Source organism: Sylvia atricapilla, chromosome 7 (assembly GCF_009819655.1).
Source record: "Sylvia atricapilla isolate bSylAtr1 chromosome 7, bSylAtr1.pri, whole genome shotgun sequence".
NCBI lineage: Eukaryota > Metazoa > Chordata > Aves > Passeriformes > Sylviidae > Sylvia > Sylvia atricapilla.
Window position 1 is genome coordinate 26922056 of NC_089146.1, and position 27197 is coordinate 26949252.

Genomic DNA, 27197 nt, shown 5'->3' on the forward strand with positions numbered 1-27197 from the left:
AAGGTCAATTCAGATTAAGGAGCACCCTTACACTGGCTGTACATGCATCTTCATTACTTTGCCTTGACATGAAGTCTGGCTGGTGTAAGACACTATCTCTATACTGGGCTCCATCTTCTCCAACTGGGAAATAACTCTGAACATCTGCTCATTTCCTGACTATGTAAGTTACTAGATCTATGGTTTAAACCTTAGAGGATACTGGAGTTCTTCCAGCCAAACCACTGTGAATGCTCCACAATCCGAACCCCACTGCCAGCATGTGTCACACAGCTGCTCAGTGGGACAGAGCATTGCTGTGAGGAGGGACTCTGCTCATCTCTGATGTCAGCGAGGAACAGGCTTTGAAATGGCTGTGCCCTCAGAGCACTGCAACACCAAAGCCAGCTGCCATCTGACACAGCTGGTGCCTGCAGTGAAGCACATGCCCACTGTCACGGCTTCTGCAGAAACAAGGCGCTTCTCCTCGTGCCTTGATCCAGATGAAACACAAACTGGTCACTCCGTTGTGCTATAGGGAAGTCAGTCCCAACTCTGGCCAGCATTTGGCAAACTCTGCTCCCCCTCACCCCGAGAGGGTGCCCAGCCCCTGGCAGCAGCACGCTGAGCAGCAGCTGATGCCAAGGCTCTCCTGTGCCCAACCGCACCAAATAAACCAGAGACCAAACCCGTGCTTCTTACAAACAGATTTATTTGCATTTTGACTGGAGCACAGATTCTAGATACAGATTTCTTCTGCACAACAGTACAAGAGCCAGTGCAAAATATGCTTTTTTAATTATTTATTCATGTACAAAAAAAACCCCCAAATACCAACAAACGAAAAGACAAAGAGTGTGGCAGTATTTATTCACAACTGGTATGCCTCAGCCTCCCATTGACCCACCTCCACTTGCCCTTGCCATCATGCCAACTTTGTGGCCAGCACTGCCTGCCTGCTTCTAACAGCTGCATTGTCAGCGAAGAGAGGTAACTCCCCTTTGAAAGATAAACACTAACCCCAAGCAAACCAGGACAACAGCAGGCTACTTTAAAAGTTGGGCATGCCATCTGGTCACCAATGCATCCCCCACCAGGGAGCAGAATTTTGAAGGAATGGCAAAAAAAGAAGGTACAAATCAAAATGCACAAAAATTTAGGCACTAGCTTAACCCATTTGTTAGAGAGAGCCAAGCATGTTAAGATACACCTCCAGTCTGCCTTCTCATATTCACCCACAGTAGTGATGATCAAAGCCAAACACTCCCCACTCTGAGTATCCTGTGCTGTCAAACAGATTATAGTCTTATGAAAATACTTCTATTACTAGCATAAAGTTAAACCATTTCATAACTGGAGGAGAAAGAGAAGCAGTCTGAATATAAGCATTTCTTTGAGAAATCAAAAAAATCCCAACATACAGACAGACAAAATACAGACAAAAAAAAACCTGTTTCAGTCATCCACCAGATGATTGTTAGAATTACAGCCAATGCTTAAGCAATACAACACTGAGCTAGGAAAAGTCATCGTATGGTTGTTCTGCTTATGGAGTAGCCTTACTAGTTCACAAAGCATTGGACAGTCTAGTTCTCTGTTACTCTAACTAATTTTCAGAAGCTGCAATGTAGAACTGCAGTGTTAGTGAAAGAATATGCTCATCTTCACCAAGGCCTGGGATTTATATCGCAGAAATTCATCAAACTTGCATCACTCCAAGTGTACCATGTCCAAATCACCTAGTTGCTACTATGGGCTTTTACATTTCTACCCAAGGAATGGCAGGGCTTTGAAGCTTGATCAACCAGAGTCTTTTACACTGAATTGCAACTAACAAAGCAGAGTACAGTTAAAGCCAAAGAACACATGTACTCAGCACAAATATGTGTTGATACAGTACAGTATGTATGTGGATATATATGTATATATATATGCATATATATGTATGTTACATTATAAGGAGAGTGCCATTCAGGGCTTCTCAAATGCAGGACTCCTAGTACCACCTCCAAGTCTTGAAACTTCAGCCCATTAAATTTCACACCAAGACAATGAGAACTCCAGTATTTTCCATACTGAATGATTATTTCTATTTTAGCCAATTAACCATGCAGGGCCAGCAGAAACAACGGGAGCTTTAATTTTAATACCACCAGTCCTGCCATGTCAGTGAGATGGCCAAAGTTTTATCACCTATTGTTTGCCCTCTCCCTGCCCTGCAGTTGTGCACTGTGGGCATCACTGTGAGTTTTCAGGACATCACCAGAGTCAGAGTAATTGATCTCTATCAATTGATTCAGCTGATAGAGAAAATGCCACAATTTATGAAATTTCAAACAGACAGTACAGATCCAACAAGAATGCAAGTTTATACTTTGCAGAACTGGCTGGAGTCACATTGGTATTAATCATATAATGACTCTGCCTTTTCATTCCCAGCAGTCCACTTTTACTCATAGTGGCTGTCATCATACATACAACTGAAGAGCTGGACTGCTTGGGAAACCATGTTAACTCACTGTTACCCTAAGCCCCAGCCCTTAAAAAGCTCTGCTGCACAAATTTCACATATAGCTGAAAAAAGTTTAATTTAAATCACTTTGATTAGGTTTTCTTACTTTCTAAGAAAGAAATAGGAGCAACAACAATAAAAAAGAGTAAAAATAAGTTTAACAGGCACTTAAGAAAAAAGTAAAATCTATTTAGATGAGTAGGAGCTACTCACCTCCCTTGCCTTTAGTCTATCTAGAATTTAGATGTCTATCCCAGACGAAACATTAGTGCTTCCTCCCGTCTTGAGGAAACAAAAGCTTCCTTCTAGAGGCTGCCACTCCCACAAACTAATCCAGCAAGTCCCTCCAGGGATGGCAGAGCCAAGGGGAGTCAAGGATTACCCGACCCACAGATGAGAGAAGTCTTTCTTTCTCTCTCTGCACCTTCCTCAAGGGCAGCAATGGAGGGGAGGTGCTGATCTCTCTGTGGTGACCAGCAGCAGGAAGTGAGGGAATGCAATCAAGCTGAATCACGACAAGTTTAGACTGGGCACTGGAAAAAGATTCTTCACTGAGAGGGTGATTGGTCACTGGGACAGGCTCCCCAGGGACTTCTTTTGCTCCTGGTCATGGGCACCAAGCTTGCCAGAATTCAAGGAGCACCTGGGCTGCTCTGGATGACACTCATAGTCACTGGAATCACCCCTAGGTGTTCCTGTAAGGACCACAGTGACCACTCTGTGACCCTTAAGGGTCCCTTCCAACTCAAGACAATCCATGATTCTAAGCTGTAGTAACTCAAGCCTCCTGGACACCAAACCAGCCACGCTGTGCATGTTACTTAACCACAAAGCTCCAAATTCCTGGTGAGGATACAGACATTCAACAAGAACTAGAACTACTCTGTGGAATAAGGGTAGGTATTACACACATCCCTAAGCTGTACAGCTTTACAACAGGCTCACCCAGAGCCAACCCATAGGAAAATATTTGTAGTCTATGGATTGCTTACTCCGGTATACTTTTTTAGAGAGTGAAAGCAAGATATATTGTCAAATTCATCCTCAGATGAGTATATAATTATTTTATTTTTAAAATCTAAACAGAGCAAGGCCCTAACAGCCTTTTTTTGTTCAAAATTCATCAAGCAAGTGCTGTTGAAGCACTACAAGGACTTCAGCATATAAATTCCTTACAGGCAAGAGTTGTTTTTTAAACAATCATGAAGTCAGAATTTTTAAAACAAGCAAGCAGTTCTCAGTTACCAACTCTGGCAGCAAAGCCATCTCTATCCTTCTTCACTCTACTTTGGATCAGTACTGCTGCGTCGCCTCAGTTACAGGGCTATCACATTGAAGTGGATATGACATGATACAGGCTACACTCCTGGCAACTTCAAGGTCTATTTAGAACCCTTGCCATGAGGTCAGATGCACCTGAGCTGCTTGCCAATGACAGACACACCATGCACTGGACCAGTATTACAGAGCAGGATGAAAAACTACAGCCAACATCCATCTTCCAAAGCACCTTCTAGAAAATAAATCAAGCAGCTCCTGGTCCCACCTGCTCACAAGGGCACCTGGAATTCATTCACTGTTTTGGAAGGCAGCTGCGTGTGGCTACAACCTGGATTCCATGGCCTACACAGACTGGTTTACGAGGAAGCCTCAACTCCTTTATTTCAGAAGGGGGAACCACCATGTCCCCAAAGCCAGTCATCCTTTTTGCATGCCCACAAGTCATGGAGCACCCAGGACAGTCAGTTGAGCATGATCGTGCCTAAGCAGGCATTGCTACTCAATTAGCTGAGTTGGCTGAAGGTTTTCCCATTGTAACACAAGTTTTCTATTCTAGTATTATTTTCGGGGCAAAAAAAAAAAAAAATTTTTAAAAAAATAAAAAAATCAGTGGGGATGGGTGGGGTTTTTGCGCAAAACTTGATGCTTTAATGAAAAAAAGGTTGCTTTTCTCAATATTTTGGTGTTATTTCTGTTGGGAAAACTTGAAACACATAACTTTTGTCAGAGAAGTATCAGTCCATGTCTGTCCGAATTCCTCTAGTGTCAGCTGGGAGCTGTAATTCAAGGGCTCCGTGGCCCCCTCTTTCCCTGGGCACCTCTCCAGCCCTCATGACGCATTCCCTGTTTGACTAACCCAGGGTAGGAGCATCATGGGATCTGTAATTCAGCCAAAGATCTCTGCCCAAGGGAGACACGACACACAAGGCACTTGAACGACAATTCTGAGGGCTGCAACAGTAGCTCGAACTAGGGCTGCTTTAAGGGCCAAATGGATTTAATTAAACGTTTACATTTCAAAAGGCTGGAACATTTTATTCAGTGTTTTCCAGCTGGCAGTGTCTCAGTTTTTGAAAAAATTCCATTCCAGGAAGATGTTTGGTATTTCAGCTTTCCATATCAGTTCAGGATGAAATGAAATGTTCAAGAATCAGATTCTGATGGTATATAGACAGTCAGTTTGGGTAAACAGCCGTATTACTTAGCTGTCAAAAGTGAAATTATATCATCCATGCAAGAAAGGTGTGATCCAGCTTGCCCTTTGACTTCACTGGAAAGCCACTGTTTTAGCTTAACAGAGCCTGGACAGAGTCCCAAAAGACCAGAGGAGGGTGGAGCTGATCATTGTTACAGATATAGGAAACAGGAATCAAAAGTGAAAGAGCAAGAATGTAAGAAGCAGCAACTAAGATGATCTGTTACCTGGCCTTGATCAAAACAGTTTACTTCAGTAATAGGTTGAAAATCTACTAAGATTATAACATCTAATTCCCAGTTACAGTAAAGATAGCAGTTAATCACTAATTTGTAGAGCAGAATTAAATCCATAGTATGAAATTTTCATGAGCACTTCAGCTTTCAATCTTCAGAACAGTTTCTCAGAAGACCTTCATATGCTCCATTCAAGGAGACTAAAGCTAAAGATAATATGGTACTGAACTGCTCACCTCAAGTTGTCTGTCCTCCCTTGAACACCCCCCAGAACTGCTCTCCTGGACTGGTACTACAGAAGGTCTGTCAGGAGGAACCAAGGTCCCTGGACTTCGAGCACATCTGCAAGTGGAGAACAGCTAAGTGTGGGCTTCCAGAGTTGACACTTTGGGTGAAGGCTGGGCACCAAGCCCATCCTCTGCATTACCCAATCTGTTCTGGGAGGGAACTCCAAGCCTCCCACCTCAAAGAGTAGAAAAGGAGCCCGGGGGAGTCCATCAGCATCAGGGTGTGTGTTGAAAGCAAGAGAGCACTCAGAACTGTAAGTAAATCAATTCACCCAAACATGAAGGGTCAAGAGAACTGGGATTTGTTTATCTTTCGTTTCCCTTTAGTACAAGGCAGATGTTTCTAAGTAATAAGCAGAAACTTAACCAATTTTTAAGACTGAAGAGGGAGGGAGGAAAAAACATGTACAAGCTGAGGATGTTCTCAGCTCCAGCTTAAAAAAAAACACAAAAGAACCAAAACAAAAATCAAACCAACCAAACAAAAAAAACCAAATCCACCAAAATCACACACCACCAAAATTTATATCTGTAAAAGTAAGTTTTTTCTTAAGCTGTTTGGTAATTCTTAGTTCACAGGAGCATCTATCCAGAAAGTTCTTCATGTTTCCAGTCTAGGTTGTAGCAATCTCAGTGAGGCATTAAATTTTAGGCCATTAAAGTCTCTCTGTGCAGCATGGTCATTTTAAAATGATGTGGTAGCCATCGTTGCTTTCAGCTGTAACAAAGAAATGCAAAGCATATTTTCATTGCTTTTAGGAAACACCAGAATAGAAAATCTCAAGTTCTGTTTCTAGGAAGTCTGCAATAGTTTGTACACTTGTTTCACAACCCACTCATGAGACCCAATGTTGAACATCTAAGTCAAATAATTTACATTAAAAAAACCTTATATATTTTCTCATTTTACTTGAAGGTGTCCTGCCCATTTATGCCAGTTGTGTCAATGGATTTATGAAATTTTTATAAGTGTAACAGAGTAAGCATTGCTCAATCAGTCTATCATAGTGTAGTCAACACCTTGACTTACACTAGATTAGATTACTTATCTTTTCAGGATAACAGCATTGAATTTGTGATAACATTTAGTGCAATTGAAAGGAGGAATTATCTTTAAAGTAAAAGGTAACAGCAGCAGCAATACACACCTTTTAATGTGCTGATAACAAAACAAGATTCATCTTGGAAGTTTTGCACCATCTGAAGGGCAGAAGGAAAAAAGCCAACAACACAATTTAATTTAGCAATTAAATTCACATTTCTTTCAGGGCCAGTATAGACTTAGAGGAGAGGTATCAAACAGCATTTGGTGTCTAGTCCTGCACAGTCCTGAGTAACCCTGCCCATAAGATTGTTAACATACATGACTGATGAATTAAGGTCCTTCCTTGAAGTTGCTAGTATATTTAAGGGAAGCTCACACTAAATGTGCTTGCCTGCACTGATCTAGCTTACTCAGCATTTTACCATCCTCTTTGCAGCTCTTGATCCTGAAAGTTCTTACACCACTCCCATTATTCTATTAAAGATCATGCTCTTTGTTGCTTTCAGTGAAGCTGTACTAGTTCACATAGGATTAAGGAAGTCCCCTTCCTAAAAATCCAACAGTGGTAACTATGTATTCAGCTAAACAACAGAGCTCAGCTGAACTTAACATTAGTATTTAAAGAATACCTGGAAATGGTAAACCCCAAGAAATGAACTGCCTGCTGAATAAAGGAATTGCTACTGAAAAGCTACCTCAGCAATATCCATCTGGCTATTTTGATCAGACATTAGTACAGACGCTGTGCTTGCAGGAATCATTTGCCTGTATTTTGTCAAGGAACAGGAATTATAGTGAAACTGTTATGAGAAGCAAGGCAAATCATGGGAAGAACGACTAGAACCTAAGGCTATTTGAGTTATTAATGAGAGGCAACTAGATTTTCAGAAGAGGTGCAGATTTTAGTGACAGCTTTAAATAAAGAGATCAAGATTATTTCAGATCTAGTATGAAAAGCCCTTTTAAGATTCATCCTTAGTCAATGCTTTCTCCCATCTAAGAGTAGCGGCGTGGAACAGAGAAGGTGAATTACCTTCAGGAGGTGCCTCACACAGTTGAAGAAATACTGGACACAACTTCAGAGAAGGGAGGTGTGAGCAGAACCTCTCTGATCAGTTCATGAAATCCATCTCTCTGAAAAAGCTTTTCTCCTAGCTACTGAGTATCATTCAATTAGTGGATTTTTCAGCTGTAAGTTCTTAAATCAAAATACTCTTTTCAGCTTAGACTGATCTCCCTATACTTTTTTTGGATTAACATCCAGCCTCTACTCCTTCAAATCAAGCTTTTCTGGCCAGTTTGTGTGTCTGTGCCTAATGATGCATGAAGTACATTCACAGACTACCACACTCTTGCCACTATAGTACTAGAACAAGAAAAAAAATTAGAAAAGCAATAGACCTTGTTAATAATTGACTTAAACAAATACTTAAAGCCTTATACCCAGGCTAGTTCATGCAATTCCCCTACCAAGAGCTGCCTCCAAGCACTTTGCATCCATAAAGCATCAAAGTTTCAGATTTAATCAGGCTGGAATAGCAAGGAGACTTCAGGAATAAGCATTACAGCCTTCAATTTAGGCTCCAGTTGAAACCTATGCTCTGCTTCATTTGTTTTAACAATGCTTCTTATAAATGAAGCTCCTTAAGTGATTCTGGTGCATGAATGAGTAAGTAATTTAGTAGGGGGAAAAGAGGAAGAAGGGCAACTCACTATTAACCTGTAAGTTAATGGAATGGACTAAATGAAGGCATCATATAATGGGACACAAACAGTAGCAGAGGTCCATAAATTATTGGGTGTGTATAGTGACAGACCCAGTGCCTGGAATCATGGGCCAAGACATAAAAACTAATTGCCCTACAGATTTTAAAACTTACCTTCTTTGGGCAACTTACCTATTAATTTTAAAAATTCTTACTTAGATCCTCACTTTAAAATGTGTGTAAGCAGCCAAAAACGAAAAGAAATTCACAGAATCATTTAAGTTGGGAAAAAAACCTCTACAATCATCATGCACATTGACCTGACACCAGCAAGCCCAACACTAAACCATGTCCCCAAGTGCCACAGCTACATGACTTTTAAATATCCCCAGGGTTGGTGACTCAACCTCTTCCCCAAGCAGCCTGTTCCAGTGCTTGGTAAACCTTTGAATAGATAATTTTTTCCTAATACCCAATCTAAACTTTCCTGGTACAAGCTGAGGCCATTTCCCCCCATCCTGACACTTGTTACTTGGGAGAAGACACAGAGCCCCACATTGCCACAGCCTCTTTTCAGGTAGTTGTAGAGAGCAATAAATGACTGCTTTTGTTTAAAAAAAACCAAACAAGAACACTGATCTTTTACAAAGCAAAGGTCCTGAAACCATACCAAAATGAGTGCTCTGCATGGTTGATCCACTCCAAGAGTTTACTTTAACTTGTGGGATTAGTGGCTTTACAATTCTCCCTTGAGGATGCATTCCATAATTTCAAAGTTTATTCTACGTTCAAGAAATCAGACAACTGTTAGATCCCTGACCAAAAATGTAGCCCCTTACCTCATTGCTCACTAATACATGGATCCCTGTGGGTCCCTGCCGGTAGATCCGATTTATCTGCTGTGGAGAAATGCTGTACAAGTTTGCAATCTTCTCCATTAATTCCAGCGTGGTCAATTCTTCTAAGAAGATTGCATGATACACTGCAACAAGTGGAAAGGAGTTACAGAACAGCAAGTACAGATGGCACCAAGAAACTCAGCATCAACAACAAAATGGGTTTAAGATGAAGGTTCAAGTGGAATAACACAAGCTTAGTATTTTAAAGCATCCCCCAAATACCTGGCTTGATGATTTGCAGAAAAATACCCACTACTTGTACGCAGCAGGCAATTAAAGCACACACAACTTTTACCCAGAGGAAAACATGGGGACTAACTACAACTTGCATCATGGGGCACTAAACAGCCTTCTCATAAAGCTGCTTTTATATATATATATATATATATATATATATGGACACCATATATTGCACAGGAGCTCAGGCAGAAAACATCACTCTCATCAGGCAAAGTGTTTAACAAAATCCATACATAAGAACTTACCACAAAGACTGCCATCTCCATTTTCTCGTTTTTGATGGAGATGGGACCTGTTTTGCTCTGGTTCTTGACAGACATAAATTGTCATCTTGGGTCTTACATTTCTATGGATTAATCAAAAACAGTAGTAAGTTATTTAGTAGATCTGAAATAGTTCTAAGTCAGCTATCAAACAGTAAGAGATGGAATCACTCAGGCCATGCAAAAATAATAAACTAAGGGATAGTCTCGATGCTGGTGACTAGACAGCTAAGGATGTCTGGCAAGAGACCCCTGGGAGGTGATGTAGAGCACCTTAATCTTTTCAAGATCAGGTAAGGATAAACAATTTACAGCATTTGCTAAGCAGTTCGTCATAATTGCCTCTACTGATTTAAATCCTGCTCATAATTTATGAGGTTATGGCATGAAAGTAAGTTTAAGAGTCATTTGAGGCTCCAGGGCTTTGGTTTTTTATTTTTTGTTACCTCTGACGGAGATGCAGCATACGGTATTATTGTAGGCTGTGTATCTCATGAAATGATGCAAGCTATCAGCTGGTAGCAAATAAACCACTAGAGATACACATTATGCTGCTTCGTTTTGGCAGCATTTCTGAGCTGTACTTGGATTTGAATATCATTGTGATCTCCTTTCCCCCTGAGAGAACCTCTCTGAAGTATTAAAAGGAAGTCTAAATGCTACAGCTCCAGGATTAACTTCTAGTTAACATTGAAATTATCAAGGGATCATAACAAAAAGTAGGAAGGAAAGAGTACAAACCTTCCTTTAATTGCATTAAAGAGCCGAATTCCATCAGCAGGCCCACAGATTTGAACAAAATCTTCTTGGACATCTTCAGTAAGTCGGCACCTACATATTTCAAATTGATTTTTCTTCAGAAGTTAAGCAAATTTTAGCTTTCTTGTATTATGTATGGGCAGCAGAAAAGGGCAGGGGTGGAGGGGGTAGAGAATCCACAAAGCTAAACCAGATAGATTCACACAGCAGTCGCAAATTCAGAGAGGTGTGCACTTCAAATCAATCATCGCGAAACAGAAAGCTGGAAGCTGCCAAAAAGAACAGTGGACAATACTCCAGCCACTCATAAACAAGCCTAAATATTTCACACAGGCCATTAAATGACCCAGTCTTCTGTAACTGTCACATTCACTGAGTTATTTCATCATGTTGCAAATCAGAGAGAGTGTCCTCAAGGTTTCAACACCTCTAACTACTGCCCTTCCACCCTCTTACTGCTCTGTACAGCTACCTAATGAGAGGGTACAGTGAAGGTGCTAGACGCTTCTTAAACGTTGCACAGCGACGGATGAGAGGCAGCAGCCAGAAGATAAAATGTGATTAGATAGAAGAAAAACATCTTCACTTCCAGAATAGTTAAGTATTTGAAGAGGTTGTTTAGAGAGGACTGTAGGATTTCCAACCTTGGAGATATTCTAAGGCAACTGCACGAGGCACTGGACTTGCTTCAAAGTTGCACTTAATGAACTTAGGAAGTCCCTTCCATCTAAATCTTCTTCCATTTTACTTTCTCTATAGGTCTACAAACTCTCTGACAAATGGTAGCTCACTCTAAGAACAAAAGAGCAACCACACTGGATCAGACCAAGGATCCCCTCAAATTGGGCCAGCAGCAGTGTTACCTGAACTGCACTTAAAGAAGAGAAAAAAGGTTGTAATTGGACTGTTTTAAACTCACCCGAAAACTTGAGAAGAGTCTACAGAATGGAGAGAACCTATTACGATGAAGCCACTGCTGGGCATCTTGAATAGAAGCAGAAGGAAGGAGATGATACATTGCAAAAAGAATAAGAAGGTCTTGAATGAACTGTTCACCAGTGTCCTAAAAGAGAAAAGCACCACATTAACATGATCTCAAGTACTTACATCATTGCTGGGAGGCAGGAGCTCCATTTGGTGGGTTGGAGAACTGTTGCTAAAAGAAATTTCATAAAGTTGGAAGAGAAAAAAAAACATTATTTTAAATTTTACACTGCAGTGTCCATCCTCTTCCCCCTCCTCTATTTGACTCAACTTTCACAAATCACATCCAACTTGGCTTTTTTCCTCTATCAGATTTTAAAAAGGTGTTCAAAATTTGAAACAAGAATAAAAAAAAACCTCTCTCCTGAGTCTTTTGTTGGTCAGCTGAGGTCCTCTTCAAGACTGAGAGGAAAACCTCAGGTTTACTGACCTCAACCAAGATTTTTCCATATGGCTGACTCAATAAGGCGCCATCATCTAAGCAAGAAATTGTAACCTACAGGGTGGCAGAACTCGAAGTTCTATGAGCCAGAAACATCCTAACTAAATCCACTGTCTAATAATAATTCTTTACAAAAACTGAATAAAGGACCTTATAATTCAACTCTGGTGTTATCTTAAACATAGTCAAGTGCCATAAATCATGCAAAACCACATTTCTACTAAATTCTCTTAAACACAGACAGGATTCCCAAACATATCAGGGATTTTTCCAAAGGAAAATATACTCAGCAGATCTCTCTCTACTGACACAAAATAGTGTGATTTCAGTGTTTGTTCTTTTTCATAGGTTGAGGGGATTCATTGAAAATTAGTGATACAACACGTATTAATACAACCTGGTAATTAAATAGTGTGGGAAGGCAATAATATGGCAGAGTCCTGCCAAATGAAAAGGTCTATGCCAAATTCCTAAGAGGAAGTATGTAGCAGGGAGGGCTTTTAAGTACTGAGGGACACTGCTGTACCTTCCTGACACCAGTTATCTTCTTCAGCATTTCAGAATCACTAGAGCTGTCTCATTATGACGGCTATTTAATGAATTAAACGAATGCCTTCATCAGTCCTTTGTTCTGAAATGGCATCTCAAAACCCAGGCTGTTATGCCCCAACAGGCTTTCTTTACACATCATTCACCTGGGAATTCAGCATCCTAAACTACCTCAAGACAGAAAGTAAGGAAGAAACACCATCTCTGAAGAGGTGCTGAAAGCTTTTAACACTTCTGAGAAGATCCTGGGAATTGCTGGTACAGAGCAAGGTGTGTTCTCACCAGGAACTGCCCTGGAGGCCTTCTGATGCTCATCTTCCAGCCACCATATAAACAGTGCCCATACAAACAGTACTCTGCATTACAGGGAATTCCTGGATGGAAGGCCTTAAAGGCTTTGGAAAATACTTTCTCTTGCTAGAAAGGGTGGTGGTCCTTAACATCATCTTCCAGAGTATGAAATGCATGGACACACAAAGGCTACCATATCAACAGGAAAGATAAAGCATGTGTTTGTTACATACCCATCTCCGAGGTTGAAGCTGTTGGGAGAACTGTTGTAGCTTGGAGATGGAGCATTGTTCATTTGATAAGGCACATCTGGCCAGGGAGAGCACTGTTGGAAGAAAGGCAGTGGGGAAACTTTCATAAGGATGGAAATAAAGGATTTGATTCTCCTCTAATACCACATTCATGCTGTTGCCACGCCACTAACTTCAGCTCATCACTCCTGCTGGGAGGAGGAGATGGGCCATGGATTTTCTACACTGCTCTCCAAGCGGGCTGTCAGGGGGCCAGATTGATTCCAGTTGTGCATTCCACATTTCTTTCTCCCATTTCACAAAGCCTGTCCCCAAATAACACTGGGCCAAAGTGTGCACAGCTGTAAGTCAGAGCAATGCCAGTAAGTCAACTCAGACTGAAGGCAGCAATGATACAGAAATAACTCTGGTCTCAATTATAAATCCCTAATTAAATCCAGGCAAGAGTGACAAAAATGCTCCAGTGGCATTGCTTCAGGTTTATACCAGCAAAAGAGCAGAATCTGAACCAGCCTGCAGAAACCTCTGGCCATTAGTTGAACAGCTCCAGTCATAAATGGGTATTAAATGGAGAAAATTTAAGACACACCGACACAAAACTACTAAAAGCCTTCACAAATACAGGTCAGACTCCACGTTCCATGACAGTAGTGTAAAACCAGAGTAACCCAGCTAGAATTGGTGACTCTGTTCTGAATTTAAGTGACAGTAATCAGCAGGAGAAATCTAGCCCTGTTGAACTCCCCACCACCAAGAGCTCAAGAAAATGCTCTCTAGTGGCCTTGTTTGCAATGATAAAAACAGCAAGTGTAGCTTTGGAGCTTATCATCTCCACAAACACTAGCAAATATTTTCATCTCCTCAAGCACTGGCAAATATTTAACTCTTTGGCAACCCACATTTCCCCGCAATATGTCAAAGTGCATCAGAGCTCATAGGGAGAGTCTGGGATCTGCCAACTCAGTAGAATTGGGTCTGTCAATCAGAAAACATGCTCATTGTTCCTGGCAACATGAGGAAAATGGAGTGGGAGAGACTGGATCTCATAAACAGGAAGTTGATTTAAATTAAGAATAATTAACATCATTTTGGAAGTCCAGCAAGCTAGAAATCGAACAAGTCATTCCCATAGGGAGACTGGACAACACTTTTAAATCCCTTTCTTGACTCCTGTTGCTAACTAATTCTGCAGCCTATGGTGAGTTTATACCAACATATTAGTAATGACAGGGAGGGGAAGAAACACCTACAACTCTACATCAGATACATCAGAATATAAGACCCAAGATATTCCTAGAGTACAAGACAGAACCTTCTCAGATTTTGCCTGTAACAATAGCTTCATAGGCACATTCACAGAAAAACAGATTAATAATTCAATCAGACAGCTATTCATCTGCCCCATCTCCAGTATGAGCTTTTGCCAAGAAGTTCTGCAAAAAAATACAGACAACTGTATTTTCATACAATTAGCACCTGAGGGCCATGACAAGTGCCCAGGAGCACAAGGAAAATTGAGAAAGTTGTTTTGTTTTTATTTTTTAAAGTCAGGCTTGTAAGGGTTGGTTGATACCCCAAAACATAAGAAACTTTGGCATCTTTCATAAATTTCGACAGTGAGTCATTTTATAATTCGCTGCACTCTCAGTTTCACTCAGATCTGAGCATACATGTCTCCACAAGACAATCTCCAGGGCTCACATGCTGTTTTCTTTAAATTTCTCCCAACATGATGTAGTATGATGTGTCTAAAACACTTTACCTCTGTGAGAATAGTTGTCTCGTAGGAAGGCTGATACTTCTCCTTCTCTTGGGTGGTCTTCTTTTCCATTTTTTCCCTGTCAGTCTTCTGCTTTCTGTCTGCTCCTTTAGGCTATAAGTACAAGCACAGGCTCTCCCTTATGCCAAGTATTACAAGTTTGGAGACAGAGGCCAACAGATTTATCTAATCAGTTCACAAAAGCCTCCTTAAGATTTACGGGAATTCTACATATGAAACAAGATCAGATCTGCATTTTCTAGACAAAAGAATTAATCAAAAATCCCCTACTGTTTCTGTACATCCACCACTAATGCCTACTGCAAATCTAAAATAGGCTAACCAAAGTGCTGAGATATGGACTGAAATAGTTGGAATCACAAGTTATGCACCTCAATTGGCATTTGTACCATCTTTCCAGAAACGGGAACTGCTCAAAGGAACAAAACTGGAGCAGCAGATCCCTTGAGAAAACAGGCCTATGGAGACTGTTGTTAAGCAGCTATAGGTCTGCCATGCCCAGATTAGGAGCTTCAAAGATGCCTTTTCTCTGAATCTTTTTCTCCTCCAGGTATCACAAAGAGAAACTCTGCTCCAACAACAACAAGGTATTTTAAGATGGCCACAATAAAATTTTATTGTTTGTGGAGGCGTCAATCAAAGAAACTGAAGACATCCTAAGGTCTTGATTGCCTAGGAGCATCAAAACACACTGGATATTCTAAATAGCTCAGTATTTTTGTAGTGTTTGAGCCACAATGGACTAGCACAAGTCTTGGTGCAACACTTCAGCTAGAACTGCTGTGTAGGTCAGCTTTTATGCCACCTTGTGCACAGGAGTCCTGTTTAAGATCTTAAGCAAACCCAGTTAAAAGTCTGTTCTTTTCCTCCAATATTTGCATCACTCCTACACAATGTGAAATCTTTGCATGTTCCTTTGCCTTAATCTAGTTGATGACAAAGCCAAAACTACCTCATACCTTGAACACTTTGATCTGGCAGCTTGCAGAATGCAAGTGTTCTGTGTATTCACCATTTTCATTCTGCTTGAAAGTGTCAATTTGCACCCGGAAGGGCACTCCTTTCTCTCCTCCGTGTTTCCGTGGAGTAAATTCTGTGCTGATGCAATGTACCTGGCAAAACAGAAGCTGTGCTCATCTCTGGAGACAGTTGGAACCTGTGCTCATCTGAATTTCAGATACTGCCTGAAAGGAGGTTTTGTCTCCTCACAAAAACCTAAGAGAGGCAGAAGAGTCCATGTGGTTTCACTTCTGTTCCTTTGGACAAAATAATCAGGAGAACAAGCAGCTTAGAAAGAAACAGGGCATCAAGAAACGCATCCTTTGATTTAAGTAAATCCCTCATTCAGATGAAAAACAGAGGGCTGATGCTTAGAATGAGAAATAGTCATGAGAGAGGAAAGCAAGGAAAACTAACAGGTTATGAACACTTTCCTCAAGATGAAACCCATGCTTAGAAAGCAACACCACGGTCTGAGTATTTTTTTAAAGAAAATGCTGGCAGTAGCAGGTAGTACTCAAACATTAACAAGTAGCTAGCAAATTTCTTTAGTGAGTATCCTGCAAATTCATGACACATGATTGTCATATGAGTTAGTGATTATCCTTAACATCCTTCTCTCCTGTTCATGTACTGACTATTTTGTCTCCCCAGGTCTTTAAAAGATATCTAACCACTGTATTTACCACAGAAATATGATTTATCTCTTACCTGAATGAATGCTGAAGCTCTCTTTGATGGATCCCAGAGAAATTCAACAGTGTTCAACTGGGTTGGGCTGGCCCTGGGATCCAAGATACCAACTGACAGCGGGATATCTGTAGAAGAAAACCCCTAAAATTTTAAAAATATTAAATTGAAGAAGAGAAAGCATTTCCATACAATCAGAACATGCATGTGAAAGCAAAGCCATCTCTACTTGTGACCAGTGCTAGATCTCCTTCCCTCCCAAAGACATAGAGAATTCATTAAAAACATAAACCCACATGCAAACACTCCATCCACCTCTCATCTCCCCAGCACTGCAGAGGTGCCACAATGAAAAGAGCCTCACCTATGTCAAGGATGCGGTCCCAGGCCGACTCCACCTCCAGCCCTCGAGCTGCTGGTGCTCTGTGTACTGCAGGCGGCGGTCGTGGAAAACTACACGGATTATACTCTGTTAAAAAAAGACAGCAATATGAACAGTGTGATCCACAATCCTCTCCCAAGATGACTTTGGCTTTCCAGAGTAGAAGCAAAAGCTGATCTGTTATGCTTCTCACCCCCATTTCATGAGGAGAGTAGAAGGGTCCACCTAAGTGACCCATCACCATGTGTATCAAATTCCTAAGGGACCCCTGACAAAGAAACACACTTCCCCCTTCACAGGGCACATCTTACAGGAGTGACACATCCCTGTACAGCTTTCTGGGATTCACTCTGGAAGCACTACAGCAATGTCCACCTAATGTTAGGTGTCATGGCATGTAAATATCCCTATACTGCCTCAACACCCAAAAAAGGCTCATTTGGGGGTAATATTTAATGTGTCTGTACCATGTCCCAACCCCAGTATATCCCATTCTGATTTGCAAATGTGGAAGCCAGCTCACCTGTCCCTGCACCGGTGGAGCCAACATGTCCAGACACCTTGTCAGTGGGAATTAAACTTGATTCCAGCCATTAAGAGCCAGTCATTGGATTTGCCCCACAGCAGTTAAAAAAGGGTAGGTAAAGTAGAAAACCACCTGTAACAGCAGGCTGGCCTGCAATGGCACAGCCATGCCAATAACTGGAGAAAAAAGGCTGGAATAAAGGCAATCCCCAGGGCAGACAAGTCCTAAGTACTCCTAAGTTCTTTCGTATATTCAGAGCATTACACTTACATGAGTTAATGGCCCCTAACATCCCAGTTTCTCAAGCCTACACTCTTGCTGGGGACTTCCGTATCAAGTGAGCAAAGCAATTTTTCCCAGTGAACCTGAGAAATGCCCAAACCATTTGGGCAAAGATGCAAACAAGCCACAGTGGGAACACCTGCAAAATTGGAATCCCAATCCACATGCTACCTGAAATGGGCCAAAAGACAAATAGGGAATGGCCTAAACTTGGAGAACATCTGAAATCCAAATTGGAATACAAATTTTGCAACTAGTTCCCACTTCTCAAAGGAGTCCTGAGGCAGAACAGCCAAGAATTGAAGGTTGGATCCAGAACCAGGGTCCAGACCAACATTTCTGAATTTGAACTGTTTTGGCAGTGGAGGAAACAGCAGGGAAAAGTTCCCCAGACCAAATGATAAAATTCTATCTATAATGTTCATCATTAAGCCCATTACCAAAGTAAACTGGAACTACACAGAATCTGCCTGGCAGACCTACATAAACACCTGGGCCCTCCATGTGTCACATAACCCAGGCAATGTTGCTGCAATTCAGTAGGGAGACAAGTCTGCCTCTCCACAGCTTTGACCATGTTCACCACTGAACTTTGGGATTCCCCTGAACCCATATTCATAGTGAAACTCTGGGGTCATGATCACAAACAGAATAAAGGTTCCCCTGGAGCCCTGCAAAGCCAAAGCTGCATGGTCCCATGAAACTAGCACTCGAGAACTCCATCACCTTGCTCCCATTAAAACAATGGCAAAGTGTTTTCCATTGTCTCAGTGGGAGCAAGGTCAGGCCCTTCATTAAAGGCTGTATGTAGTAGCAGGAAGAAAAGAAATCTATATTTCCCTTACCTTTACATATTTTGTGTTTAAATCTTGAAACTCTCCCAATTTCCTATTCTCAAGTAGACGGATTTCATAAGACTGACCTAGAGTTTAAGGAAACATTTCCAAGGTGTTTAATATTTGTAGCAATGAGAGAGTCATGCTGGCATTTATGTGGCTGATAAAGCATATGTCTGATCAGGGAAAGCTTATTTTTGCTAACATAATGCATTTGCCCCAGTAATCGATAGGCACTAAAGCACAGCAGAAATCTGAGGGGAAGGTTTGCCTTTTGGCAGCTAAAAGCTCTCCATTAGCACATCAATCGTAGTTGTCTCCCGGGGCTGCTATGGTTTTCTGGTCACCCTCCAGAAAGTCACCAGGGTGTTTGAGATAGTTGTCCCCCCATGCCACCTGGCTGTAACAGCACTGCCTTGGTCTGTCCTTCTGCTAAAGCAATTCTGCCAAAGCAATGGTTGTGTGAAGAGGTACTGGTGCAACAGGTCCAGGGACAATTCTGCAGAGGATGGCAACTGGGGAAAACCTTGCCTTCTTCAGGGAGCAGCCAGACCTGTAAGGTGTTTTGGTGAACCACAAAAACAACATTTGTTTCATAAGGCCTAGAAAGTCACTGCCAAGGGCATAAATATTCCTTCAGACAATGTGTGTGGAGGCAGCAATGGGTACTACAGCATGTGCAAGGACCAGCTCCAGAAAGGGAATTCACACTCCACCACCATCCTCACATAAAGAACTTTAGCAGCTCAATGGAATTTAGCTAACTGGTTTACGAAATAACATCTCTTCGAGGCTGACAGCAGACAAAGGGGACTGATGTCCAATACCTTACACACAGAAATTACTAAGACAGTACAAAAGCTCATTGTACTACACCAAGTCTTTACAATAAACCTGCAACCAGTACCAAGGCAGGATAGGATCATTAGGATTAATGGAGCATATGTGTACCTTACAGCTAGCTTTCTTGTTCATCTTGCTGTCCTCCCTTTTCCTGAAAAACGCAGAGTGTATGACAAGGCAGGCACCAAGGAGAAGATCAGTTTGGATTTTCTGGCTCAACCAGTATCTCTGCAGAACTGGCCCTACAGAAAACTGCAAAGCAGATCTATCTCCCTCTAAGCAGCTTCTACCAGCAGACACAAAAATGCTAAATTTGATCTGGATTTAGAAATGGAAGACTTATGACAGCAGATATATCAGAGAGGCAGACCACCTTTTGAGAATCCCACCCGAGTATAGACAGCATGAGTACAGACTGCATCCACAAAACAGAGATAATTGTGCTTATTCAGCTGGCTGGTAGCTAGGAAAAGAAAAAAAGGACAAGAGAGCCCATTCTGAAGCCCCAAGCGTTTGCACAACAGCCCTACTGATGTTAGTAGGAGCTCTGCAAACAGGAAATGACCCTTGAATCCAGCAAGTACTTAGGGCAAGGGGAGAGCAGAGAATAAACCATATGAAGTACCAAATAAGCATGGAAACATGCACAGATCTCTACCATCTCTTGGCAAATAAGTAAAATAAAATTACAACAGTGATCTGCCTTTGAACTGCTTGACAATAGAAGTGGATTTTGTAAACCACAGTCCTGAAATTGAGGTCTTCCACACTTAAACTCACAAGACTTTCAGACCTTCCCACTGACACATGTTAATACTGTTCACCTGGCAAATTTTAAAGATATGTATATAATGAATACTGTTCTATTAGCATAAAAAAAAATCAAGGTCAGGTTAAGAAAATGGTTTTTCTCTCAGAATCACAGAAAAGACCCTTTAGACTATCAGGTCCAACCATTAACCTGGGAATGCCAGGTCCACCACTAAATCATGTCCTCAGGTTCCACATGTGCTGTACATGTTTATCTGTGTTGTAGGAATTGGCTGCTCAGTGGTTCAGTCTGGAGATACTCTTCACCAGCTACAGAATGATACAGTTCATCATCTTGAACCCATTTACACAACCCTGCACTTACAGTTCATTCCCATGCAAATATGAGGCTAATTAATCATTACAGAAGATTAATTTAGGCTTTGAAAGCACAAGACAGTAAAATACTTCTGTGACTGTAGTTGGGGGTAACAGGGACAGCGAAATTGTCCCTGTTGTATGTGGTATGAGCTGTGCCATGGAGGAAGGCAATGTCAGACCAGAAGCACTGTCAGCCATTCAGCAAATATCTCAGGAACAAGCAGGTTTTTGGGACACCCTTGTGCACTGACACGCTCTCACTCTTTGGTCAGCCTGACCTGCTTATCTTCAGTTACAGTGAGACAAAAGAAAATAATGGGCATAAAAACATCATCCATGTTCCTTTCAACTAGCATCAAGCACTCAGAACTCTGCAGCGTGCCATCTCTGATCCCTTACATGGTAGAGACAGAACTGCAGCCTGGCAGGCAGTGGGCACCTGACAGGAGTGACTCACCTTGGAGGGAGTCAGAAACAGAACCGCATACCAGTGAAAAAGAAACTGCAGTGTAGACAGAGTTAATATTAAACAGAAAGCCAAAGAGGAAATAACATGCTTTGATGAAAGATATATGGGTCATCTGATGGAAGCCCTGGAACGCAGTTTATGCCACGAAAAACCTCAATCAAAATGGCATTTTATGCTAACTGCTTTCCCCTTGAACTCTGAATGTTTAAACTTGAGTTGCTACATGATTATCAAACAAGACTGCTCCCAGCCAAGCTCCAGAAAACATGAGGGTTTTTTATCCTCTGTGAAACTCTGTCAGTGAGAATTTGGTCCCAATTCCTCAAAGTTCCCTTGTATATATCCATCTTCTGGTAGTGGTTTTTAATTTATTCTCCTTAAAGCTTTCCATCAAATTCATTGCTTTGTGGCTTATGGTACCAAGAATTTATTAGCATGGGCATTCAGATACTTGTACTTTTATAGCACCAAACTGCTTGGATTGTACTTTTCCCGAAAAATACATTCCAAACCTTGTTCACCCTATATTTTCCACCATCACTACCAGCAAAACTCCCGAAATGGTGAATTACAATCTCAGCCCTGCAATTCTTCTTCAGAGAAAAAAGGCTCTAAAGAATGACCACTGGGATGTTAGAAAACAAAATCCTGTTGTAAAATAAAGTGAATAATAGTAATCTAACTAAAGAAAGCTGAACTCCCCCTGGCGTCAAAGAGGGCAAAGTCACACAAGTCTCTGATACACAGATCATTTATGAATCCTGCATTGCTGACTCACCAGCACGAGCAGGCACACACTGACAGTTTTCTGCTAAAACTAAATCAGTAACAGATCATTCTAAATCAGGTATCCAAATCCATAAAGAACACGTCTGTGAGTACACAATCTGCATTTCCAGTTCCCAAGTCAGACTACAACTAGCTAAGAACAAAACAAGCTGAAACAGTGTTTCCCCCTACTGAGTTTTTCCATCTGTCTCAGAAGGAAACACAGATTAATACAGGTCAGACTACAACTTTCCAAGTCAATATGTGGTGGTAAAGCTGGAGACAGGAGCAGCGGATACCAGCGCTGAGACTGCAGTGATTTGACTGAATAGCCCAGGTCAGGTCTAATACAGGACACATGGACAGGGGCACCTAAAGCACTTCTGTCACCACCTGAAATGAAGGGGACACTTGCAAACAGTCCCCCAGCAGCTGATGCTGCAGCAGCCTGTTGCATGTCTGTGTGACTCAGTGCTCCCCTCACTCACCACAATCCTTCCCTCCCTCAGGCAGAGAACAGGACAGTAATAAATATTCAGAAAACCACAGCACATTCCTGAGATGCAGTTTGTCTCCCAGCTTCATTGAAAGCTTCAGGGGCACCAACAAGAACCCGGGCTGATGATAGTATACTGTAATTTCTATTTTAAACAGACATTCAACAGCAAATTCATGTAATCTCCTCCTGGGCAGAGCTTGAGCAATTTTTTACAATGTAGTACCCAGTAAAGTAGTAACCACCCCAGTCCAGAGAGTTCCTGGTTCATAATTCATGAAGCAATTCCACCTATCTGAAGAAGGATTTATAGACTGCTTACTTTTTTAAACTTGCATTGTCTTTGATAATTAACACACATTAAATGTGGGCATGACCGCTTAATATGGAGACAGTGGAATTGAAAGTCAAGCACTTATTACAGATGAAAAATAATTTAGTTCAACACAGGAATGATTTCACCTGCTCAAAAGGTGTAAGTTTAACAGCTTACTGATCTCCATGGAATTTAGACAGCCATCAGAAATTTTAGGCAATTTCTGAGTAAAAAAGATTATCACCATTTAAAGCTCAAGTTACATTCTGTTCAAATGTTACTTACTACACAACCACAGTATCCTGCTTGCTTTTCTTTGTTTTGGTGTTACATTTCAAGGGCCACTTGTACTATGCATTTTGTGGTTTTCTGCACAATACACCGATACGATACACTGATTTCCAATTAGGATGCTGATGTTCCAGGCTGATATGACTTGGGCCTCACTTAATCTAGCAATGTAGCCTTAGCAGAAATTAATTAAACCCTAATCTTTCAATAAGCAATATCCTCAACAAAAGTCTGTGGAAAAAGAAAAAAAAAAAAAAAAACAACGAGGGACCTCTTTCTCAGAATGGATCCACACAGCACTAGACAGAACCAGCCTGGAAACTGTTTGATTATTAAGCCAAGCCAATAAAAATTCCATTTAGCAACTTTATATGGACATCCTAAAGAGTGCACAGATAAAGGCAAAGGAATGCTGACAGTCAAATGCACCATGCAGAAGGAGGGGGAGGGGGGAAAAAAAAGCAAGCATTTATCATACCAAACCAAAGCACATCCAGCAGGCAGAAGGATCACCTTTGAAACAGCCAAACACAACTATTCAGGGCATCAGGCACACACAAAGATTTTCTGACAAGAAAGATTAATGAACCCTCACGGTAAACAGACAAGAGTGGCAAAGCTGGCATGTGAACTTGCATGCTTGATGACACATACCTTTTCAGTCAGTCACAAGGAAAAATAAAAATTAGCATAAGACTTGCTCAAGTGTTCCATGTGTGGACACTCTGCAGGACAAGAAGCAAATGCAGAACCCTCAATCCCTCAACCACAAATGACAGTGGATGTTCTGCAGTTGCTTACTGTAGCCTCATTTGACAAGATGCTGTAGATGTTTATCCAGTGGATATTATGAATTCACCAGCTACACAATAGGCCACCCTGGAAGTTCCCACTATGCTAGGAACATGGAAATCCTGCAAAGGAGGACAAGCTGTGGGCCAGGAAATGCAAAAGGAACACTAGAGTCATTCTAATACTGCAGGCCCATCTTGCCCCACATCCCATCTTCAACACAACAGCCAGAGTTGGAGCAGGGTCAATACAGCCAGCCTTTTCTTCCTCACCATATCTTCTCAGTTTCTGCTATTCAGTGTCCAGATTGCATCTACATTGAGCTGCCCAGTCATCACCAATGTCATTAACTCTTTCATGTGGTCTCCTTCTGAATTTGCTTGTACTGGCAATCAGAACCACAATTTACACGCTTGCTTTAGCACTCTGGGTCTCCATCTGCTTCCTGCCTCACCCCTTGCACAAAGCCCCCTTAGTTCCACCATATTTTAGTACCCAGGAGTTCAACATCAAGGATTCCTGCTCTGCTTGCCCCTACCAACAGGGCAGTAAAGCTTCAGGAACACAGCACACCAATTCAACTCCGAATTCTACCACCACACCACAGAGCTTCACTGCCATTGTGTCACTTTTTGTTTTTCCTTCGTTTACAGAGTGCCCTCAACTCAAGGGTTTTTTTCTTGCCCCTTTTTTCTACTTCTCTACCTCTTTCTTGTGGGAAAGCCAAGAGCTGCCTTGGAGCCAAGTTTGCTGCAGGAAAACTTCACTGCTCATTTACTATATGAACATTTTTCTGAGTCCTACTCTCCACAGACTTTTGAAGACTGTCTATTCTACAGTGGTGACACTTCATAGCTAACAGGCACTAACACAAATACTCCTCATTTACAATAGTTTCCACTAAAGAGAGGGAGGTGCATCTAAATCCCCAAAGAACACAGTCTCACTTTGAATCAAGGACACAAAAAGCCAGCGGACTCAAAAACACTTCTAGCTGCTAACTTCACTGTGTGCACTTGGGTTTCTTTTGCACAGACTTCATGTGCAAAACCATGCTATAAACTTTGCATGCTATAAACCATGTTATAAACTTTGACTTTTAATACAAATTAATCAGTGAAGAAATTATGGACCTCCAGTGAAAAGCTAAAAAAATGCCTACCCTGTGAAAATAATTTCTCCCTGTATTTCCACTTCTCTAGCATGTACTTGAAACACTCAGGATTATCTTAGTCACATCTGTCCAGCTCAGAAAACCTCAGCCCTCTCTGTGTAAGTAAAAAATACAGGCTTTTTCTGGTTTCAACCTGCTTTAAGTCCATTTGGACAACAGGTTTTATAGCTCTGAAGGAGTAGCTTTGTGTGTAATATTTACTTGAGTTTCAGATAACTAAAAGAATGGTCTTGGGTGAGGGTGCTGACTGACCAGGGATGCAGAAGAGCTGAGTATGACTCCTGACCCCACCTAGCAGCTCCCTTAGATGCCCTCAGATTAAGTCCCTTCCTTCACCACATTTCTGCAATAGGAGATTGGGAGAAGCAAATCCTACTTCTACCCGCGGCTGCTCAATCAGGGCAGGGAAGGAGACGGGATCAAAACTGACTGTACCTTCCACACTGGTCACAATCATGGCACCAAGCTGGGACAGGAGGAATCTCAGTGCTTGCTGTCTAGTTTCAGGAACACATAATAAATGCTTGGTTGGAAGCAAATGGGAGGGAAAAGAAAATAGGTGCTTTTTTCCCCCCCTACCTCTTTAGAAAAAAAAGTATATTCTCTCATAAAAATGTATATTACTCCTACAAAAACAGCTAATCACAACGCGCAGCATTTTCAAGCTTCTTACTGCTACCTAAAATGTGATTTTTTAGAACACAAATTAGAGAAAGCTAATTGGAAAATTTCTACATCATCTCACACTGACAGTAACATCCACACAAACATCAAATCCTGTAAAATCACTGGCAAAAAACTCTTTGTCATAATTAAAGGAATCTCAAATGACACAGATAATGGGGTGAAGTAAAAAAATTATGTGAAATTTAAGAAAAAAATCTTCCCAATATTTTCATACTTCTTACTACATTCTGAGGAACTTCTGAGCGCTCCCTTTTTTCACAGATATTGAAGATTTATGGGGGAGCAAAATGCAGTCTAGGGGCTTCCAGTAGGAGTTGTGCACAGGCTACAATCCAGCAAGTTCACAATCCAGTTTGAATTTCATCCAGATGTTAGCAACAGAAGAAAGGATTACAAAAAGAATAGAAAACAGCCTCTTGGTTAAAAGACAACTGAGATTCTAGCTTCCTAGGGACAACAGAAGTCAGATGCTCTACTTACGCAGAGGTGCCCTGTCATCTGAAGCAAGATTCATAGTGAGCTTTGGGATGGTGTGGTTTGGAGACAGGGTTGTTTATCCTGGGCTGCCAAGTGAAGACAGAGCTGCCAAACATATGGGGAAATTGCTTCTAGCACAATTAATGGCTTCAGCTGAGACACCAGAACCTACTCAGAGCTGTCTTCAAAGTCAGGCAGGAGACAAATTCCTTCCCAAAGATGAAGTGCACCACAAGAACCAAAAACACCAAAAGCTACTTTCAGAAATGGGAAAGACAAATTAGCTTTGTTAGCCATTTCTTTTTTTAAGCCACCCAAACCCAAGAACAGAGTGGAAAGGGGTCAAGGAGCAGTACAGGATCCCATAACAATTAGGGGAAAAGGATGCACGGTGGGTGGGCAGGCACCAGGCAGCACCTGGTACTCACAGTCTCAATGACACAAAGCCACTGTTGTGTCTGATCTCAGGCAAGGGTGGAGCGTTTGTCCACACGGAGAAGCCACCAGCAGCAGAGCTCCGACACATGCCCAGGGCCTGGTCAGTGATGGCAGTGACTATAAGGAAAAGAGGTAGTTCCTAGCACAGGACAAAGCAAAAATATCCCTATAAACGGAGCTATAATTAACCAGCACACCAGCCAGAGTTGGTCACTCAGCCTTCTCTACACTTCATTTAGGCAAATAAAGAACTGTTCCAGGGAAAGTACAAACATCCAGGCAGTTGTGACCCCATAAAAACTCAATTACGTGGGAGTTAACGTCAGTATAAAACAGCTTTTTTCATTTACTGTAAATCTCAGTGTTTAAAACTGAGTTCCCTGGCTGTAGAAGATTAGACAACTAATTTGAACTTTAGACTTATTAAGGGAGGCAAAGGTTCCCTGTTGCCTCCTGCTGTAAGCAATTTCATCTCCTACCCAAACAATTAGGAATCTACTCCAAAGCATCCTCTTCAGCTGTTCCTTGCCCAGTGCTTCCTGCACCTCTCTTTGGAGAAGCAACCAGAGCACACCTGCAGTTGAGCTGAGGCAGGACAACACCAAAGATTTTAAATGCAGCACCATTTAAAATGTACCAGTTTATGCACACATATCTTGAACCTGGTATAATATGCCTTGGCACCCCGGGGTTGAAATTTGGAGCTTTTGTTTAGGTGTGCCCCAGACCCAAACTAAGTCCATCATTAGGTTTATGAGGCATCATTTATTAATGCACCTCTACAGCAACACTCTCAATCTCAGAAGTTCACTCAGATGTTAGCAGTTCCCTCACGGCTTGGGTTTTTGGCTTGTTTGTTTTCTGAACCATCTAGGACTGGCATTAAGGCTGACTCTGGAAG

General features: G+C 41.6%; 1 protein-coding gene across 1 annotated transcript in view; it reads right to left on the reverse strand.

Moving 5' to 3' along the window:
* Positions 1-674: 674 nt before the first annotated feature.
* TFCP2L1 (transcription factor CP2 like 1) overlaps positions 675-27197 on the reverse strand; it is a 34991-nt gene continuing 8468 nt past the window's right edge. Inside the window, 16 exon segments of the mRNA XM_066323058.1 lie at positions 675-6208; positions 6639-6690; positions 9081-9223; positions 9626-9726; positions 10385-10451; positions 10454-10474; position 10851; positions 11322-11414; positions 11510-11558; positions 12902-12993; positions 14682-14792; positions 15659-15811; positions 16410-16516; positions 16753-16773; positions 16776-16857; positions 18424-18500. Coding sequence (XP_066179155.1) covers positions 6171-6208; positions 6639-6690; positions 9081-9223; positions 9626-9726; positions 10385-10451; positions 10454-10474; position 10851; positions 11322-11414; positions 11510-11558; positions 12902-12993; positions 14682-14792; positions 15659-15811; positions 16410-16516; positions 16753-16773; positions 16776-16857; positions 18424-18500 — 1208 coding nt within the window. The 3' untranslated portion in view covers positions 675-6170.